The sequence below is a fragment of the Pocillopora verrucosa genome, chromosome 12, assembly GCF_036669915.1.
Source record: "Pocillopora verrucosa isolate sample1 chromosome 12, ASM3666991v2, whole genome shotgun sequence".
Taxonomy (NCBI): domain Eukaryota; kingdom Metazoa; phylum Cnidaria; class Anthozoa; order Scleractinia; family Pocilloporidae; genus Pocillopora; species Pocillopora verrucosa.
Genome location: NC_089323.1, coordinates 2,578,285 through 2,600,089, shown reverse-complemented (window position 1 = coordinate 2,600,089; position 21,805 = coordinate 2,578,285). Strand labels below are relative to the sequence as shown.

Sequence of the window (21,805 nt, the reverse complement as noted above, 5' to 3'; positions counted from 1 at the left end):
GCTCGAAAAAGTGCCAACCCCGTCCTTTAGGAGAAATACCGAAAGCTAAACAATGCTGTGAAAAGAGAATGCAACCAAGCTCGCTGGACTTACATCAATAACATGGCCTCGGAACTTGACTTCAGTGGTGATTCTAAGCCTTTCTGGAATTACGTTAAGCGTAAACGCAGTGGTACTAATAATTTAGTATCCTTAAATGTTGGCGACGAAGTCTTGACAGATGATTCTAGCATTGCTAGCAGCTTAAACTCGTACTTTTCCTCTGTATTTACTACTGAGGACCTCGCAAATATGCCTTCCTTAGAACCTACAGTCAGCAAGAAACTCGATGTTATTTCCTGCACTTCTGCGAAGTAATGAAGTGTCTCAAGTCCCTCAAACCGAAAAAGTCCCCGGGACCAGATCGTATTTCACCAGTAATTTTAAGATTGTGCGCATCGGAGTTAGCTCCTTCGATCTCATATTTGGTAAACAAATCTTTCCAGCTTGGGCATTTGCCCGAAGACTGGAGGTCAGCAGATATTGTTCCACTCCATAAGAAAGGTTCTAAACACTTGAGAGAAAACTACCGTCCAATCTCACTTACCTCTATCGTATGCAAGATCAGCGAAAAAATTGTACGAAATAGGATAACATCCTTTTGGCATAGCCTAGACGTGATAAACAAAAACCAATTTGGTTTTCTGCAGGGCAGGTCAACTACGACTCAATTACTCTCAACTATCCACGACTTTGAGAAATCGAGAAATTCATCTTTTGCAACAGACGTCATCTTCTTGGATCTCGCCAAGGCTTTTGACAGCGTTCCCCACGAGCGCCTACTTATTGAACTACATAGCCTTGGTATTGTAGGAAACTTAATCAACTGGCTAAGGCACTTCATCACCTGCCGTAAGCAACGAGTTGTTGTTAGAGGCACCTTTTCTGAATGGGCGCCCGTGGTATCTGGCACCCCGCAGGGCACCATCCTTGGCCCAATTTTATTCGTGTCATACATAGACGATATTGCTGACTGTGTTTCGTCCAATATTAAATTGTATGCAGATGACACTAAGATCTATAGAGAACTCCGTAATCCGACTTCTGACATACAAACACTTCAATCTGATCTTGATAGCCTCGGCCACTGGGCGAATACATGGCAATAACGTTTCAATGAGGAAAAGCGTGAAGCAATGCGTATAACGCATTCCCGTGAAAAATCGTCTACGGATTACACTCTCGGCTCGACCTTAAAGGATGTTAATAGCTTTAAAGATCTTGGAGTTGTTATCTCAAAAGATCTCTCCTGGGCTCAACACATCAGTATCATAGTAAACAAAGCCAACCAAGTCCTGGGACTCGTTAGGCGGACTGTTGGAACAGCCAATACAAGTTCTTTTTCACTGCTTTACAAATCATTGGTGAGACCTCTATTAGAGTATGCTGTACCAGTGTGGAATCCCTACCTTGTGAGAGATATACATGCAATCGAGAACGTGCAACGCCGTGCATCGAGATTAGCTCTCAGACAGAAACGAGGTGAAATGCCGTACGAGGAACGATGTAACATTTTAAATTGGCCTCTTTTATCCACACGGAGAACCTACTTTTCACTTGTGGAATGTTACAAGATTGTTTTAGGCCTCTCCCATTTAGACTTTCAAGAATTTTTCGAATTTATGAAAGTGCGCTCCACAAGGGCTAATCATTCTTATAAACTTTACTTCAAATCTTCGAGGATAAATTGTTTTAAAAACTCTTTTTTTATTAGGGTAGTTAGCGATTGGAACAATTTACCAAAGCATGTTGTAGAGGCAGGGACTCTGGAACTTTTTAAATTAAGATTAAAAATATTTTTAAAATTGTAAACATTAGATAGTTCCTTTCTTCTTCTTCATTTTTTTTTTTTTTTTTTTCTGTACATAGTTCTACATTTGTTACTTTTTATTTTTTATTCAGGGGAGTTGTTATATAGGGCTAACCTCCAAACTCCCCTTTTCAAATTTTTATATATAAATTTATTTGTATATAGAATTTGAATAAAGGTGTATGTATGTATAAGGCCAACGACATTGAAGAGTAAAATCTCCTCGATGTCGACGATCGAGACACATCCATTTTGGCCATATACCTACATCATTTGGAAATTAGTGTTTAAAAACACCTGATATATATGTATTATTCTTGTAGCTACCATTTGGTGCTCCGGCCACGCATTACGTCCGTCCTTCTTTCCAAATTTTTCCTTTCTCCACCATAGCTGCCGACGTGTCTTCACATTTTTCTACGTCACAGGGATAACATAATCGTTTTTGGCCGCGCGCTTAATGGAGACACGTTTTGAACGCTAAATCGTACGTACCTATACATTCCAGACCAAAATGAGCAAATAAACGACATATTATTCAAAGCCAAATTTTATGCAATTTTTTTTGACACTTAATCAACGGCCATTTTGAAAACGTTCCGATCCAGGCTACGTGATGTGATACACCACACGTGTGTAAGGCAGTGAAAAGGGTAGCCTGAAAAAAAGGCCTAATTTTGGCGAGCGAGTGCTAAGTATTTTCTGAACGAAAATTATGGCCGCCATATTTGATTTTAATGGTAGCTGAAGGCTTGGGGAGAGAAAGAAATTTGTACTATGGGGGCGGTCGAGGGTCAAAAATAAGAAGAAGAAGGGTGGAGGTGGAGGAGTGAAGATTCTCGCCCTTGAAAAACCAACCTTTGACCAATATGTGAAGCTTGCTAAAGAAGCATTCAAAGCTCTTGGAATCATAACAGATCCCATTGATGCCATCGGTGGACTAACAGAGTCTGACTTTCCCACCAAAGAAGTTCGCAAATTGGAAGAAAGTCTTAGACAGGAGACCAGATCATACATCGAGTGTCTCGAAGAAGTGAAATCAGGTGTCGGCAAATTAATAGCACAGGGGAATGCGATAAAAGAAAAAGTTGATGACCTCGCTTTGTTGAAGGTAGAAATAGATGATTTGAAACTTAACATGGATGAAGATCAAACAGGTATAATCTGATTAAAAGCTTTGCAGAATTTCTTGATTAACAACAATTTAAGATGTAATATGGCAGTCTTATAACCATTAGTTTGGCATGAAGGAAGAAATGAAATGACAGCGTTTCTGCTCTTTACTCTAGTAATAATAGTTCAACGGGGCAACTTCCAGTTTTCGCAAAAGTGCTTCGTACATGTCTTGAAAATCCTATCTTCGTCCCGAAAATGATTTTATTCTATAATCAGAATACCACCTTAAACAATCTGTTATCTTTTATTTTAAAACAATTTGTTTAAGAAGTAAGCCGCAGCCACTATATTTACCGGCATCGTGACTCTTGTGGGATGTTGTTAAGATTACAACCTCACGGAAAGAGCAAGAAGCTCATGATTAAAGCTGTGTCCCTAAAACATGATTTCCACATTTTTAATGGTACAGTAAAATGTACTATTTATTATCATCGTTATTTTTCTCTTCAAACTACCTACATGAGCTCTTTCATAATTGCATCAATTTGCTTCTTTTAAGATTCAAAGCCATTCCTTCCACCATAAAGTCTTCCTTCAAAGGTTCCACACTTCACTGGCCGTCAGAGAGAATGTGAAGACATCAGCAGTCACTTAACTTCCAAACGTTCCCGGATCGTGTCGGTATGGGGCTCGCCTGGTTTTGGTAAGACTTCTGTGGCAACTGAAGTCGGACATCGACTTCAAACTGGAGGACTTCTCGTATACTTCTTCTCCATGAGAGGGCTTCTTTCAAAGGCCGATCTGACCACGCAGCTTCTGAGCTTCTTTAGAAGACACTCCACGAGAGATCAAATTCCTCAGCAGATGTCCATTGAAGAGGAACTTTTTCTCTTTCTAAGAGACATTTCAGGTGAATTTGTGATGATTCTTGACAATGCCGATGAATAACTCGAAAGTGGAGCACCGAATGTGAAGGAGGATTTCATGAACCTTCTGGAAGTCATTCTTAGTCAATTCAAAAATTTAATGTTTCTTCTTACCACAAGGGAATCTCTTGAATTTATGAATGTGCATTTTGAAGGCCATCAAGCAGTAAGAATAGGGCCATTACTCGAGTCCTTCTCCCAAACCAAGCGGATTACTTCCTAAAGCGACCGCGTCTGACTGCTCGAAAATTGCGAAAATCTGCGGGTTCGTACCTTTGGCCATGAAACTGTTGTGTTCCTCCATTACTGAAGATAATGCTCAGCCGAGTCAATTTTTAGATACCTTCAAGGAATCAATAGAAAGTAGCCTTTTCGAGCTGTTGGACAATCCAGATTATCCAAGCTATCTGCGATTAAAGTTCCTATTTGAATCCTCTTTTCAGAGACTCTCTTTATCTGAAAAAGAAGCGCTGGTATCACTTAGTGTTCTTTCCGGAGATTTCAACCACTCAGTTGCTGCAGCTGTCATGGGTATAAAAACAACTCTGGAGGCCAAGAAAATCTTGCATAGGCTTCGGAAAAAGTCTTTCCTCGACTCTAGCTTCAAACCTGAGTCATTTTCGATGCATAAGTTGATTCTGTCATTTGCAAGAGGAAGAGGTCAAGATGAAATGAAAGAAACCATGCTGAACGCCAAAGCACGTTTGTCTGCATTTTACGTCTCTCTTTTCGAGAAGCTAAATAAACAGTTTTTGACGGGACAATCCATGCAAGCATTTATTGATTTCTATGAAGAGAAGCAGAATATTATTCAGAGTCTTATGGAGAGCTGCACCGATCCTAAGACATGTGACGTGGCATTTGCTGTCCTCACAAAGGCGGAAATCTTTCTAGATTCCCTTTTCTGGTGCGAGGGAAAAATTATCGACAAAATTTATGATCACGCAACTGAAAAAGCTCAGGCGTTTGGAAAGAGCGTGTTCTATAGTCAGTTACTGTTGTCCTGGGCATTCACCGAAGTGACTTGGGGGATACATGGAAGATCGATGACGCTGCTCTCTAAAGCCGAGGGCTTTTCTTTGTCGGTAGATGATAAAAGAAAACTCCTTTGTTATAAAGGCATCTGTCAACTGGTTTCAGAGAAAATAGATGACGGAGCTGAGAACTTACAAAAAGCTCTTTGCTTGGTGAGTGATAGCCCCGAACAGCGAATTCTCACAGTATTTGCACTGCAAATTCTTGTTACTTACTTTCTTTTCAAGAAAAAGAAAGCAACTTCTCTGGAGCTTTACACCACAGCCTTAAATGAATGCAGAGCATTGGGAGACAGAAGTCTCCTTGTTATTCCTCCAGTGAATAACAAAGAATTGAGAATAATCGAGGCAGATATGCCAAAGGCAGATGTTACAACCACTCAACTACTTAGATTAGAAATGATATGCGTTGTTAGCAAAGCGACAGAAATGTTCTATGATTATGAAACAAAGCAAGCAATAAGCAAATCTGTACTAAGGATGTCAAATGAAATAGATAAACAGATCCTCCCACATTCCATTGGTTCATGGACCTTCCAGCGCAACGTCAATTCGACACTTAAAAATGTACTGAATAATCCCGAGGAAGCAACAAAGTTGTGGGACACATGGATAAATTATCATAAAATGACCTTAAAACAAAGCGGAAAAGTTAATGCAGGAGATAAAGCTAAACCCAACAAACATCTTGATTTAAATTGGCATCAAGAAGGACTACTAAGAAGCTATTTGGACCGTGGCTGCGCTATTCATCAGATGCAAAACTATCCTGGTGCCATTCAGTCCTTTCAACTTGCCCTCGACATTGCAATAGGACTCTTCGGGGAAGAACACCCAGACACAGCTCAAAGTTACTTTTCTCTCGGAGAAACACAACATGCCTCAAGCGACTTCTCGTCAGCAGTTACGTCTTTTCAGCGTGCTCTCAAAATAAGAACTAAACTCTTCGGAAAAGAACATCCAGATACAGCTCAGAGTTACTTTTCTCTCGGAGTAACCCAACATGCCTCAGGCGACTTTTTGTCAGCACTTCAGTCCAAACAGTGTGCTCTTGACATAAGAGTTAAACTCCTCGGGGGAGAACACCCAGACACAGCGAAGAGTTACTTGTCTCTCGGAAAAACCCAGCACGCCTCAGGCGACGTTTTGTCAGCCTTTCAGTCCAAACAGCGTGCTCTTGACATTAGAGTGAAACTGTTTGAAAAAGAACACCAAGAGGGAGCTAAGAGTTACTTTGACCTCGGAGTAGCACAACATGCCTCAGAAGACTTTTTGTCAGCACTTCAGTCCAAACAGCGTGATCTTGACATAAGAGTGAAACTCTTTGGGGAAGAACACTCAAACACAGCTCAGAGTTACTTTTCTCTTGGAGTAACCCAACATGCCTTAGGCGACTTTTTGTCAGCACTTCAGTCCAAACAGCATGCTCTTGACATAAGAGTTAAACTTTTTGGGGAGGACCACCCAGACACAGCTAAGAGTTACTTTGACCTCGGAGTAACACAACATGCCTCAGGCGACTTTTTGTCAGCACTTAAGTCCAAACAGCGAGCTCATGACATAAGAGTTAGACTCTTTGGGGAAGAACACCCAGACACAGCTAAAAGTTACCTTGACCTTGGTGTAACCCAACATGCCTTAGACGCCTTTTTGTCAGCACTTAAGTCCAAACAGCGTGCTCTTGACATAAGGGTTAAACTCTTTGGGGAAGAACATCCAGACTCAGCTAAGAGTTACTTTTCTCTCGGAGTAACCCAACATGCCTTAGGCGACTTTTTGACAGCACTTCAGTCCAAACAGTGTGCTCATGACATAAGAGTTAAACTTTTTGGGGAAGAACGCCCAGACACAGCTAAGAGTTACTTTGACCTCGGTGTAACCCAACACAGCTTAGGCCACTTTTTGTCAGCACTTCAGTCCAAACAGCGTGCTCTTGACATAAGAGTTAAACTCTTCGGGGAAGAACACCCAGATACAGCCGAGTATTACTTCTCTCTCGGAGTAACCCAGTTTACCTCAGGCGACGTTTTGTCAGCACTTCAGTCTTTTCAGCGTGCCCTTGAAATCAGAATTAAACTCTTAGCGGAAGAACAACCAAACAAAGCTTAGTGTTACTTTTCTCTCTTAGAAACACAACATGCTTTATGCGACTTCTTGTCAGGAGTTCAGTCTTTTCAGCCCGCTCTTGAAATTAGAGCTAGAAGATAGTTACTTTACTCTCGAAGTAACCCAACATGCCCCACGCGACGTTTTGTCAGCAATTGAGTCCAAACAGCGTGCTCTTGACATTAGAGACTATTCGGGGAAAACACCCAGACACACGTCAGCGTTACGTTTATCTCGGAGAAACACAAAGTGCCTTAGGCAATTTCTTGTCAGCACTTCAGTTCGATCAGCGCGCTCTTACAGTTTTACAATTAAAATGAAAGACTTTTCGCTTCATTTCAACGTTTCATTGCAGAAACTCGATTAAAAACATTTCATGTCTCAATATGAGTTTATTTGAGATGAAGACAAGTTTACATTCACTCTATAATATGAAAAATTAAATAAATTTCCACAGAATCAAGGTCTCAATATCCCTGACTTCACTGCTTTTTGTTTTTGTTTACACCATAGTCTTGTTAATGTTCGTGTATCCAGCCCCTACACATGATAGCAAGATTTTACTCTCTCCTCCTGCTACACTGCTGTCGTCATCACTCTGTTGTGCTTGTATTTTGAACATCACTCCAAAAAATTCTTTTAGATGCCTCAAAAATTGAATGCTGTAAAAGAGTTGATGATAGTATTGAGAAAATTAAAAAAAATTACTGAGTAGAAGGAAAACAATAACATTAATAATGAACCTGCCACCACCAACCGTCTCTCCCCTCCCTCCCCACTTACTTTTCTCCATTTCTCCTTCCTTCCAACACTTTCCTTTCTTCCTGTCTATCTCACCTCTCTTTCATCTCCTTCTTATTCTTCATTATCTCCCTTTCTTCCCTCTCTTCCTATTATCCATTCGACCTTTCCTCTCTATCTGAGCTGCACTCGTCTTCATTTCCCATCATCCTCTACACCTCACCTCCCTGCCACCCTGTCCCTCTCCTTCTTCCTATCTCCCCTCTCTTCTTTATCTTTTCCTTCCTCATCATCTCCTCTCCTTCTCTCTTTCCCTCTCCATCCCTCTGTCTCCCTTCATTTCCCCTCCCTCCCTCCCTGTCCTCCTCTAAATTTCTCTCCCTCCTCCTGCCCCCCTGCTACCTCATTCCCCTCCACTGTGCCCTCCATATACCCCCTACAATGCTTCTATCCTCTCTCCATTCCCACTCCCTCCCTGTCTCCTCCTCTGTGTCCTCCATCATACTCCCTAACACTGCCTCTTCCCACTTTTCAATCTCTCTGTTTCTCCTCCTTCTCCCTTCTCTCCTTTTTGCAATTGAATGAGAGCCAGACTGATGCCAAGCAGTTACAAAAATCTTTCCAAATAACACACAACAGATCATAACTCCAGCTAACAGAAAATTGTGTGAATTTATTTTCTCTTTTCACTTAGAGACATTATCAACTACTTACGTATATGGAGTCAGTGGACCAGTGAGAATTTTAGAAACATCCCTTTGTCCCAGAATCATGTAAAGGAGAACAACACTCTGATGGCGAGAGTCAACACAGCCTCCCTATCAAAGGAGAAAGATAAATAATAATGGTGAGTCTTATTTCAGAATATACAGCTATACTTTAATCATTATTTTGAAAGCTAGTATGGGTGTAAGCCTGATCACCAGCTGCCAAGAGCTCTTAATGAAGTGCATTTTGATTGAGTGTCGTACATCCAAAACTGAAAGCAATCACAGTAGCTAACCAGAATAAAGGAACATATCATGAGCCAATGAAGGATCAAAGTATAAATAAAGAAACTGACCAAAGCAGGAAAAGCCTTACCTTGTAAATTTCTTCAAGTAACATTTCAGCTGCCTGTTTGCCAAGATCCTCAGGGACAACTGGCTGACCCTCCCCTACTGGGGTAGATGATGTCTGAACACTTAGCATGGCACCAGTTGTTGATTCTGCAACTAATGAGATTCCAAACCCTGGTGACCTGGAGGAAGACATTTTTAATCATGATTATCATTAATCTGATGATTTATGGTGTACCATGCTTATGACAAAAGAACACATTGCATCTCTGGTTTTAAGAGACTCTGAAAAGCTTGCTTATTGTAATGTCACCAGCACAACAGAAGTGCACTGACTCAGTTGCATTAGCAAATCTGGGCACGAGATCTAGAAAGCGTTATAATTTTGCCTTCTTGGACAAGACACCTTACTCTCACAGTTCCTCTCTCTGCTCAGGAGTATGACTGGGTACTGATAACTTCTTAAGTAAATCTAAAAAATGCCGAGGGCAATTTACAATGGACGGTCACCCCTTCCAGGGGAGGGGGAGGAGTAGTAAAACTTCTCATAAATTTTGCCACTTTGGATATTAAGAAATATGGTTGTCATCTTCTCATGAGCACAGAACAAAGAAAAAATTCTGAGTCCCCATGAGGAATTGAACCTCAAACCTTCAGATTCCACACTCCCATGCTCTACCACTGAGCCACAGAGACTCAAAGGCCCATTATGAATTTCATATATGACACATATCCTGCACTCTGCTAGGATCAGCAATGTCGATAGCACCATGTTTTGTAAATAGAAGAAGATGGTAAGCTTTAAGCTCAGTAGAGAAATATAGAAAGATAATTTTTTGTCTTGTTGTGGATATTTAATTTATGAATAATGGTGAAACATGCTGATTCCCTGGTAAAAAAGTTAAAGATTTGTTATAAAATGACATACTTTCCAGATTGACCTCCTTTGCAGTGATCTGTATAAATGTAGATATTGGACACAAACTGGTTCAAAACACCACGCACTGCATCAACCACCCTATTACAAATAGCTGGAGAAACTCTCATAGCATACCTGTTTAAGGTTTGGTTAAGGCAATCAGCTTTTATCAAAAAAAAAATAGCGATCTATGTGAAATGGTCTCTATAACAGGAAAAACATTATCACAACAACTCAAAATATATTTTATTTTGGCAGCAGCAATACTAGTCGTAGAAGAAGTCGTTGAAGCTAAAATCATAAATTATTTAAGAGAACTGCGCCAAGAGCAACTTTTGGTAAACTGACTTAAAAAGTGATAATTTATAGAAACTGGCTTTAAATACAAGAGGACTTTGAATTAACAGGCAGTATGGAAATGTAAGAAAAGGTGTGCCTGATGAGGAAAAATGCTGACAAATTTAACAAAAAACACTATCAAGGAGGTATGAAAAATATAAAGAATGATACAAGTCAATACGAATTACATGAAAAATAATAAGCAAGCAGTTGATCTTACAGTCTCTTTAATAAAGTTATAACACTTATACCAAGGGAAAAAGTAAAGGATACGCAAGGCCTCTTATTCTTTTTATCTTGCCAGGATCTGTGAATTGTAATGGCCGCAAGTTTCTCCCCACAGGACAAGAGAATACCACCTCCCCTCCTCCTTCTGGAGGTGCTCCCCTTTTCACAATCTGTGACAAAAAAAAGTCAGTGAAATGATAATATTATATTTCATAGTGTTTTGAACAGCCATGTAAATCAATTGCAACAAATTAAAGAAACTGATAAAAAGGAAAGGAGTTCAAATCCAATGGGATTGTCTTAGACACCAATTTTGCCGCGGCCAATTCCATTGTTTTGGTAAAAATATGGCCCTTATAATGTTTAGTAAGAATGATCTACTGCAGTCCTCTTTCCTCTACTAACCAGAAAAAAGTACTTTCACAATATTATTTGACTCAATATTAATTTTTGATGTACTTCATCTTTTGTCTTCCTCTTTGATCTAAGCCATTTTAGTTATGCCTTAAGTTTAGTGAATAACTTTTTATCCTAAATTAAGGGGCACTATATGAGGTATCTTGATGTGCATCTCTACTCTCTGCTCTAATATTTTAATATACATATTGTATATTGTATATATGTATATATTGAATATATACATAGAATTGCTTAGTTATTATGGTGACCTTGTTAATTACATAACTTAGCTTACTACTTCAAGAAGAGGAGATATATTCAATCATGTTGAAAGAGGCAGCTGAGTCATATTATTTAACTTTCTTTCCAACTAAGTTCACTGATGGTACAATTAATGCATGACTCAATCTTTTGCATGTGTTAAAATTCTACTTGGAAAATCATTAATAATGATAATAATAATAATAATAATTACATTCATTAATAATAGCTAATGATACCTTTAAATCTAAGCCTTCATCGTCCACCACAAACTTCTTTACCAGAAGGAGAGTAACTGTTTTAATGATGTCAACCTAAAATAACATAATTCAGCAATCATCAAATTCTAGGAAAGGCACGTTTCTCAGAAGTAATCTAATTATGCACCTCTATACAAGCTCATTTTCCATCTTATTTTTGTCTACACTATTAGATATGAAATGAGAGTTTTTACAAAACAGAGAGAAACTGGAAAATATCAACAGAAAAATTTGAATTAACATTTGATCTTTTTTGCATTTAACTCTTTACAACCTCACATCAGTATCCATATTTGACGTACTGTTTGATTCTTTATATATTTGCTTTGGTGATGACAAGGAAAATTTGTCCAACAGTCAAAGCTTCTTGTGTTGGTGATCATTTCTGTTATCCTCATGATCTTCTTGAATTATACAGCAGTGTACTTTAAGGAGAAGTTAGAAGCTCATCACTCTGAGGGCTTAAAGGGTCAATTCTCCGCAATAAAAAAATATGATATTATTTCTGGCTTACTGTTGGATCATGTCTGTCATTTGTTATTCCTTTCAGAGTAAGTCTGATAGGTTTCTTGCAAAATGGTGCCAGCAGCACCACTGCTTCTAGGTAATAACCAATGGATCTTTGAGGATTACAGTCATGGTCAATGGTTCCTCCAGTTAACAGGCCAGGTTTATAAAACAGCATTGTACCTTTGGAAAAGGAAACAAAATAACCAAACATAAGGATAATATAGCTTTAATAATTTGGCCCCATTAGGAAGGGGGGGGGGGGTCCAGGTGTCCCCTATAGTATTAATGTTTGGCTTAAACATCCTGTATCCTATTACTTCCTATAGTTTCTATCCTAAAATTCAAGTTTACATCCCGGAATATAATTATATTTTAAATATCCCGTTACTTTTTTCCTTAAGTATCCCGTATCCCTATAATGTTTTTATTCTGTATCCCGATAACCCCTAACAGGACCTCTATAATGGACATTACCTGGCCGGGCAGTGCTATCATTCATTAAACTCTTATAAACAAATAACAAAAATTATCTGATAAATTAACTGAAGACTTACCTGTTTCATTAATTTCTATTCGTGATCCGTTTGTTACCTTGTCCAGGAGCCGTATAAAACTTGCTTCAAAATCTTTAAAGGGTTACATAGACAGCAAAAATTCTCAAATTACACGGCAAAACACGAAGCATATTTTATATAAGTTTTTTGGAGCTGAAGTCAGCAGCTGAAAAGGCTGTGATTTCTATAATCAGTTCAATAATGGACGCACCTTTTAGCCCAGGATCGTCTTCAACAGCTCTTATGTTTTGGCTAAACTTCAGAATACCCCGCAACTCTGGTCCGCCTCACTTACATGTGTCGGGAGGCTTTGAAGATCGAGGCATAACACAATAGACGCTATTCTTATTCAATGACATGTAAATGAGTTGCGGTATTAAAAATAAAAAACATAGGAGCAACTTCAGTATTCTGAAGTTGCTCCTATGTTTTTTATTTTCACTGATTTACCGCTAAGCGTCGCCAAAACAAGTCTTTGTCGGAAAAAATTACAACCTTCGTATGTCAAATCAGCCGCCATGTTGAAAAACGTACGTGGGTGACCTTTCCACTTGTCATATATGATATACTCTTACACTCTGGATTTTGCTGCTGGACCAGTAACTTACGTTTTCGTTCAAGATGGCGGACGACGGTTTGGAAGGGTGAGTGGTAATGACATTCCAAATCAGCGAATCTTGAGATCTTTTCCGCAGTGATTCACTTGTACATAACAACATACCGAATTAACGTTTTGACGCAATTTATACATCGATCAAAGTCATTTCTTGCGGTAGTGGTTGATAATAGCGGAAACGAAGCAATCGTTGTCCAATTTACTTTTTCACAGCAAAAGTCGCGATGGAGAACTTTCTCGATTTTCTTCTAGGTATGACGATGACCTCGATGAGGTAGAGGAAGAAGACCACTTTGAATATGTAGATGACTTAGAGGTAAGCTTTCTAGCCATTGTTTTTTGAATAAGTTAATTTAGTGGATCTACCATAATTTTGACAACGCACGTGTAATTTCGGTTACACGTGAGTCAAACAACACTTACAAATTATCATAATCAAGTTGGTGGAGATTTTTAGTTTGATATAGTAGCGATACTCTCAGAGAGGATATTAATGATCTTTGTCCAGACAATGTAGAATGACGTCCCAGTTTGAAGGCACTTACATTTCTTTCAAACTCAGAAAACCATCGTGTCCAGAATAATAATGTGTAATGACCAATCATATGTGTGATCAGGATATGTAAGCAAAATTAAATAATAGAGCACAAACTAATCAGCGTTGACTGCGTGAGGTTGAGATTTTTCACACCTGACTGATGGCTGGCTGCCATGTTTCTTCGATACATCAAATTTAAAAGTAATATTTGTGAAGTTCATGGTTTTCTGAGTTTCCCAGTAATCAAGCTATTTTACTTTCCTATTGTGTTTTTTTTTTTTTCAGCCAACAGAAGACACTGAGAATATTGACATTTTACCCACAGCAGGTATGGTTTACAATAATTTTTAAACAGTTTTCTATAAAATCTCAGCTAAATAAGGCAATCATTGAGAACAAAACCAAAAACTCCAGAAGTCGTGGCCACTTGGCCTCAAAGAGTTAAACATGTTAATTCTAAGACAAATAATGAGAAAATGTTTTTTGCATTGCATTTTATTCATGTAGGGAAGGGTTACATGACCCTTCAAAGTTGCTACTACAACCTTATAAGTTAACATCTAACTGTGTCAGGCTGAGGAACATTTAATAACAGTTTCTGGACATTTTAATCGCTTAAATATAATTTTAACTCACACTTTTTTATGTCAATTTGCAGAAGAGTATTAGGAAGGAGAGCACTACAGTCAAGGTACTTGACCCTTTAACTCCCAGATTATGATTAATATGATTAATATGTAACTTCTCCCAGTAATAGCCATACATTATTCAGTAAACATGTCAAGAGAATATTCAAACTCATTAGGTACAAGATATTGCCTTGATTGAACACAGAAGTCTTGTAACCAATTTATAAGGAAATGTGTAGCAGCTAGAGGGGAGAATTAACAATCAGATCTTGGGAGTTAAAGGGTTATATTATTAACCCAACAAACAAAGATTGTTAAAGCCCAATGATAAGGGTTGAGATCTTGAGCTATACCTTGGTTACAGTCCATTTCAGTCCATTCTGGCAAGTTCATTATTTTAGAAACTCATTTTGCTCTGTTATGTTTTGATAACCAGTATGGGTGCCCCTGCTGTGGTAGAACTTGAAGGTCAGACAGATCCTCTACAGATAGCCATGAAGAATGCAAGTGAGAATTTTAATGAGGTTATTTGTTTTTCTTCAATGGAATATTTAAGCCAAAACTTACAGCGTAAGTAGTACAATAGCCAGTACCAAGTAGTCTCAGCAATGTGATCCAAAGAGAGTGTTTAATTATCTGTACTTAGATCTCTATTTTGTGATAGTGGATGTGTACTTAGCCAGAATAAGCTACCACATAGTAATCAAGGGTTACTTATCTATAGTGGGCAGCATAGCCAATGGGATTGCAGCATTTGTGATATAACACATTCAGATTTATAATAACATTAGACTTCATTAGACTTCACTATATGACAAATGAGCCTGGAAAAATAATTGGAGGAGCACATCAATCACAGAAGTTCCAAGCCTCTTAACCCTTAAACTTCCAAAAGTGATTTACTTTTAACTTCTCACTGTAATATCTAAACATTGTGTGGCAAACAGGGCATGAGAATATTCAAACTAATCAGGTAGAAGTTGTTGTCTTGATCTAACACCAAATTCTTGTAATTTGTCAACAAGGAAATGTTTGGCAGCTAGAGAAGAGCATTAACAATCTCATTACCTGTTTGCTGGATAATGTATGAATATTATAGGGAGAAGTTACCTGTTCATCATCTCTGGGAGTTAAAGGGTGAACAAAATATTTTCCTTAAATTGCAGTTAATAAAAGGAAGGTTACATAAACTGTTAATCATATCTTGATAACCAAATATAGAACTATTGTGCAATATTTGTCATAATTCCAATTATAGGAATTTTGAATTGGATACCTTTTTTTTTCCACAAACCATTTTTAAAAAAGTGCATTTTCTAAAAAAAAATTGCAACCAGTCTCCTAGTCAAGGGCAGGTAACCCCCCCTGCCCCCCTTACAGCAAATTATTGAACTTTCCTTTCCCATTCATACTCTGGCCTTATTCATGGCCTTATTAATTTTTGCTGCAATTTTCACTTTTGTATGGATTCTTCAGGAAGCTCTGCCTGTAACCTCAGTGTGCCCAGCTTTGCCCAAAGTGGATCATATTGTACGTGCAGTAAATCATTTGCATTAGAAAATGAGGTCAGAAGATGTGAAAGACCTCAATTTCTCCCTTAAAGAGGACATCATTCCACCAGGTTTTTACCAAGCAGAGGTGAAAGTAAAGAAGTGACGCCACCTTATTTTTGCTACAGAACAACAGCTGAGTCAGCTAGCTGCAACAAAAACTTGGTACATTGACAGAAATGACAAGATAGTTAAAGACCCCTTTCACCAACTTGTATCAATTAGTGCGTTTGTTACATCTGTGGTGTCTGCAACACAAGTGCCATTAGCATTTGTCTTAATATCCCCAAAGAAAAAGAGAGATTACAAGAAGGTTAGTTTACATATGACTCCCTTTTACTGCTCAGTCTTATCTTTTTTAAAGGAAAATAGTGGTTAGAGCACTCTTCAAGTGAAATTTCTAATATCAAAACCAAAGTTATCTTGACAGCCAATCAAAACAAAGGAAAATGTGCTCATTTAAAAACCAAAAAAATGTCCTCTTTTGAATGCATTATTGTTCCTTTATCTATCAGATTTTTAGAGAGATCATCCATTGTCTACCTGGGGAATGGCTTCATGTGCAATTTGTTACAGCAGATTTTGACAAGGCATTGTGGGGAGCACATCAGTCTGTTGTCCCACATGTAAAGCTGCAGGGATGTCCTCTTCACTGGACCCAGTTGGTGTGGAAAAAGGTAAATGGAATTTGTCAAGTTAAGTTTCATGCACATGTATCATCATCTGAGCTCCTTGCACCAACAGAATTACAGTTTTAGGCCATCAAGCTCTTTGACCAACCTTCTCATTTCTTATCAGCCCCCCTGACATGCTCCTACTCTTTCACTCTTACATGTACCCTTCCCAAATCATCTGGAACAAGTTTGTCTTGTAGAGGACTGTTTTTTCGGAGAAAATGATTGATAATTTCCCCCTCTGGTTGTCAAAATATTAATTGCTCTCAGTCTTTTTTTATGACAACTCTCACCTGGACAATTAGATCATATTAGCAATATGCAATTTGCTAACAACGGCATCCAAATAAACGCTAGGATTGGCCGACCTCAGGGGCAAGTTCATGCATGGCTTATCTTTCTAATAGGGCTAGATGTTTAGTCCAAACAAACTTCCCATTTTTTTTTTTTTTTTTTTTTTTTTTTTTTCAAGTGGTATGTTTACAAACTTTTTTCAGTTAGAGATAGTAGTCATGCTCTCCATCAATGCAAATACTAAAAATTTTTTGCTCATTTTTATCAGATGCAAGATCTTGGTCTGCAAGCACTGTGCATGGAGGATAATGGTATGCACAGGTACATTAGAAAACTGCGTGCATTACCCTTACTGCCTAGCAAAGAGATTTTTACTCAGTTCCAGCGGCTTAACCTACAGGCAACCACAGCGACACTTCAGGAACTAATAAAATACATTGAGGATACATGGATCACTAACATTGCATACCCCATAAGGGATTGGTCTGTTTATTGTCAGCCAATGAATGACATTGAAAGCTGGCCAAAGCCTCTCAGTCACTGCATCAAGTGGCCCAACTTTCTGTTCAAAACGTGCAGTTGGTAAGGAACAAAAAGTTGATCACAATTCAACAGCAGGATTGCCATCACTTGCGGTCACAGATCAGTCAGTATTGGACTGAGTATTGGAAAAGAAAAATAACAGCAGGAAAACTTCTAAAGGTCTGTTCCAAGCTCTATGGGCCATCTCAAACTGAGTCCTGACTTTCATATATCATGAGATTTTTGTAATTCATTAATAAGCTTGTATTTATTTCTAACACTGATGTTATATACCAGCAGAAGCTTAGAATCTACTGGTAATGTGTAGAAGTTTACTTGCCATGATTTTTTAAAAAATTTATTTTGTCATAATCAAAATGTCCTATTTTTTGCATTCAGTTTTGTATCTTGTAAAAGGTATTTTTGGGAAAATTTACTTAACAGTTGTGTATTAAAAATATTATCAATAAACATATGCTGGGGAATGTTGTTCAAATAGTAGTGGTGGTAGATGTGTCAAAATCTTTTACAGCAGTGATGAGTTTCTTCAACTTCTCAAGAAAAAAATTTCACTTAGCATAAAATTTAATATATTACAGTCTAACAATAATTGATCATTAATAGTACAGTGTTGCAATACATATTGTAAGAAGCTCTGTTGATGTTGTAAGCACTGTTTGTGATGAGTATCATATTTCCAGTATGCAAGGTTGTAAGTGTTTCTTCATTGTTACAAGAAGTATTAGTGTCATATTGTATTGCCTAATTCCAGTATGGCAGCAGTGCAATAAGGAAAGAGGGGAAAGTTGTCCTACTTAAGATAGCCACAGATTATCCAAACAAATTGCTCCCGTGTTTGGCTCGTTACACTGTGTTGTCTCAACCCTGACACGTGTTACACAACAAGCCCTATTATTTGCTGCATGGAACCTCCAAGAATGTGTCTTCGTTTCTACCTTGCGAGGCTAGAGCTCTTGACGAGCGCAAGATACGCGCGCGAAGAATGGCACCCCCCGGTTCTCGCTCGTGTGTGCCGGTGTCAAGCTGGTGTCATTCACACGACAGGTTCCCAGGGTTCTATCCTCCCCCATGGAGAGAGGAGCTTGGCAACGAGGTTTTCACTCGCACTCAATCGAGCGCGTGCTACGCAATGAAGTTTGTTCCTGCATTAATCATTTTTCTTAATGGCGGTTATGATTATACTTTTTCTTCTTTTCGGCACGTATATTAGCCTTCTTAGCCTCGCTTTTAACTGAAAATTCGCTTAATTTTTAAACATTTCATCGAGGCAAGAAGTGGAAAATTAAAGAATAGCAATTGAGCCCGGCTGTTACAATGAAAGCAAGAGGTTATCTTCTAAACAAGGACTTTCAACAATGATTTTATCACAGGATAACAAGCTGAAACTAAAAAATTGTTAAAACAAACAACACGCTACATTTCTCGAGAACAATGAACTCTTCAGCGCCCAGGCATTTGGCATATTAAGGGTTTAAAATTTTCATGTGAGTGTGAAAAAGAAGTCTTAACACCTCAACCAGTCTCCGGATAAACATCACGCTACGTTTCTCGAGAACAATGAACTCTTCAGTGCATAGGCATTTAGTACCTTAAGGGTTTAAAATAAACAAATAGAAGCTGAGTTTAGTAGGATAAACATATTAAAAATCAATGAAATACAAATAAAATGAAACAGGAAAATACATAGGTCAGGGGAGCGGCGTGGCGCAGTAGCGAGTGAGAGCGCTCGCCTCCCACAGCTGTCGCTTGGGCTCGATCCCGTACCTGATATCACATGTGTGTTAAGTGAACAACAACCGGCACAATCATAGAGGTGGTGTTGTCAACGTCGGGTGAACTTGTTGAGCCGCACACACTTTCGTTCGTGCTCGTTGACTCGTTGCCGGAAGTAATGAAAGCATATCCGGCGGCGATCGGGAGGTTCTTGGCTTGCAGGTCAGAATTCCTTAGTTTACTATTTCTTGGAGGGCGCTTCGCGGTTTGAACAGAGTTGTGAAGGAGAGTTGGGTGAGGTTTGCCACACTCTTCACAGGTAAGCCGTGATCGACAGCTGCTGGACAGGTGAACTGATTTCAGGCAGCCAAAACAAAGGCCCTTGGTCTTTACAAACTCTCTTCTCTCTTCCACCCTTTTCTTCTTGAACTCCTGACATTTGGTGAGGGGGTGTGTCCCCTTGCATAGAGGGCATTGTTCCTGGATGGTGCTAATGGCAAAGCTGTCTGCCTTGTTTCGTCCTTTGCCTCTGTAATCCTTTGTAGTTTCAAGGCCCTTTCTTTCCCTTTTCAAGACGTCCGGCGAGAAGACTGGATCATTTGCCAAATCGGATTCTTCCTTGACGAATTGAACGAATTCGGCGAAGGACACGTTTGATCCGGATTTCTCCCGAGTATCGTATGCGTAACGACACCACTTAACGCCGGAATACGATGGCAACTTAGCGCTGACTCGAGTCAACGTTGGCGTAGAGTCAAGCTCGCCACTGGATCCTACGATCCTTACGGCCTCGTGACAACGAAAGAGAAAGTCAGACAGGGCTTGAAGACCGGCGCTATCTCCATCCTTAATCTGTGACCAATTAAATAGGCATGATTTGTAGGCCTCCGCCACGTGCACTGGATTGCCAAATCGCTGATCCAAGGGTTTTCGCGCTTCGGTGTACGCGCTTTCAGAATTGACGAGTAGAAATCCCCTTACAATCTCATTTGCCCCACCCACGATGTACTTTTCAAGGAAATAGAGACGATCTTTATTCGATGAGACGTTTTCCGAAATGATGGAGTCGAACGCCGTCACAAACGCCGGGTAGTCGAAAGCATTTCCTGAGAAAAGAGGCGGTTCTTTAGCTGGTAGAATGTTTCGTTTTTGCTGTTCTACTAGCAGGGAAATAAGCTCTGCTTGTTTGGTCTGCAAGTTTATTAGATTTAATGGTTCTTGAAAGGGTGTTTCGTAATTAATTGGCTGAGAATTGGCTGGATTAATTTCTTGTTTAATCGCGAAATTTTCTCGCTGCTGTGTTTGCGCTGGTACCATGGTGGGCGAATTGTCAGGATTATCTTGAGCGCAGGCTGGCGTGACCTTTGGTTTTGTTTCTGTGGTTTCCCGTGCGTGATGGAGCGTAGAGATTGAGATAAATGATGACACGGATGGGTTTAGTGGCTCTTGTTTTATCGCAATTTCCTTTCGTTCGTCGGTAAGAGCCTCATTAATTGCCCTTTCTTCGGCTTCGGCGATGGCGATTTCCTTCGTTAATTGCATTTTTCTTATTTCATTGTCACACTCTAAGAACGTCATTTCCGTTTTCAGTCTTGCTGTCTTGGCGGCGGCCTCTAATTTGAGTGAGCGACCCGAACTCGCTCTCGAATTTACTGACGTTTTGCTGATAGAGGTCTTCGTTCGCCTGGAATTTCCTGATTTTATCGAACCGGCTTGTGATTGACTCGATTTCGATGTTCCCGATTGCTGTAGCGAGTGGATTCGTTCAACAAGCTTTAGTCTCATTTCGAAATAAGTTCTGTCACGGATGTCGTACCAAAGATAAGAGGCCTTTCTATCTTCTTTGTTAGCGATAAACTCGTCGTATGCTCCATGAGCTTCATTAAAGGCATCCTTTAGTTTGTCTAAGCGATCTCTTTCTTCTTCGAGAGCTTTTAAATTCTTGTTTTCGTTTAGCAACTTACGAACCCTTTCCATATGCGTTGAAAGGGCCGAATAAGCATTTTGGCGTGCTTGACCACGAATTTCCGTCCAATACGATTTCCCTTTTCTGTTAATTTCTTTTCGCGCCCTTGCGGTTTACTGCCTTCCGTATCCGAGTTTGCGAGCAAAGAAATAGACCTAGAAACAGTGGTCAAGATGAGCCACCTCCTGGAACGTCCACTGCTAAATTCCACTCATTATTATTATTATTATTATTATTATTATTATTATTACCATTATTATTATCATTACAATTATTACTACTATTATTATCAGTAATAAAACTACAATCGAATTTAACTTTATGGAAAAGACTTCTTAATCACAAATGAGAATCTGAGTAAAAAAGTGACTATGTTAAAATGGAAACTGGGTCTCAATACAAGAGGACTGCATAATTACGTGCGTTACGAAAGCGTGTGAAAGTGAAGGTGTAACTAACGAAAAACGATGACAAACTGGACAGAAAACGTTAACGCGCCGGGAGGTATAAGAAAATAATAGAAAAGAAAAGAAAAATAAATAGTTGTAAAACTAATGAAAAGACGCTTAGATCTTGCACTGTTCGTTATGAGAGAGGTCTCTGATAAACAAGATTTGTGTTTATTCACATTTCTTAACAGGCGATGCCGTTGTTTTTAAAAAGCCTATTTGGAAGTACTAGGTGACTTGTAGAACCTTAATCGCTTCCAACGATGATTTCCTGAGGAGCGAAATTGCCTTAGGAGCACCTTCTTGAAGATAGCGTATAAAACAGATAGATCTTTTCTTCTTTTGTTTTTCAGGCGAGCACGAGCCGAGCGCGGGTCGAAATAGAAACGCGCGTGGTGTGGAGCGTGAAAAAAATTGATCCTACTCTATCGCGTGTTTTGCTTACTTCTGCCTGCTTGAGAGACGAAAAACAAAAAACCAGACTAGACAACTCAAAAAACACGCCTGTTCTAGATGTAAGATTGAAGATTGAA

At 39.2% G+C, this 21,805-nt stretch overlaps 2 protein-coding genes and 2 pseudogenes across 3 annotated transcripts in view; 3 read left to right on the top strand and 1 right to left on the bottom strand.

The window, feature by feature from the left end:
* Positions 1-21,805, top strand: part of LOC131783209 (uncharacterized) — a 227,665-nt gene that overhangs the window by 114,206 nt on the left and 91,654 nt on the right. The window lies entirely within an intron of this gene.
* LOC131783239 (uncharacterized) lies at positions 1,176-7,034 on the top strand (annotated as a pseudogene).
* On the bottom strand, positions 7,404-12,825 carry LOC131787456 (RNA 3'-terminal phosphate cyclase-like protein). Of its 2 annotated transcripts, none has more exons than XM_066159172.1 (9): positions 12,796-12,825; positions 12,301-12,372; positions 11,751-11,926; positions 11,216-11,290; positions 10,362-10,486; positions 9,759-9,884; positions 8,856-9,012; positions 8,487-8,590; positions 7,404-7,693 (listed from the first exon to the last, which is right to left on the bottom strand). In XM_066159172.1, exons 1-9 carry the CDS (start codon positions 12,818-12,820, stop codon positions 7,534-7,536), a joined length of 1,020 nt encoding a protein of 339 aa, XP_066015269.1. In that variant the 5' UTR covers positions 12,821-12,825; the 3' UTR covers positions 7,404-7,533. The 2 variants fall into 2 exon arrangements, with proteins under 2 accessions (XP_066015269.1, XP_066015270.1); XM_066159173.1 differs by lacking the exon at positions 12,796-12,825 and adding an exon at positions 12,512-12,659.
* Positions 12,962-17,596, top strand: LOC136277302 (uncharacterized; annotated as a pseudogene).

Coding starts and splice junctions, on each gene's coding strand:
- LOC131787456 (XM_066159172.1), bottom strand. CDS start 12,820: ATGGCGGCTGATTTGACATACGAAG. Junction 10,487..11,215: donor ATGAAGGCTTAGATTTAAAG/GTATCATTAGCT, acceptor TTTTTGTCACAG/ATTGTGAAAAGGGGAGCACC. Junction 8,591..8,855: donor TACTTGAAGAAATTTACAAG/GTAAGGCTTTTC, acceptor CTCCTTTGATAG/GGAGGCTGTGTTGACTCTCG.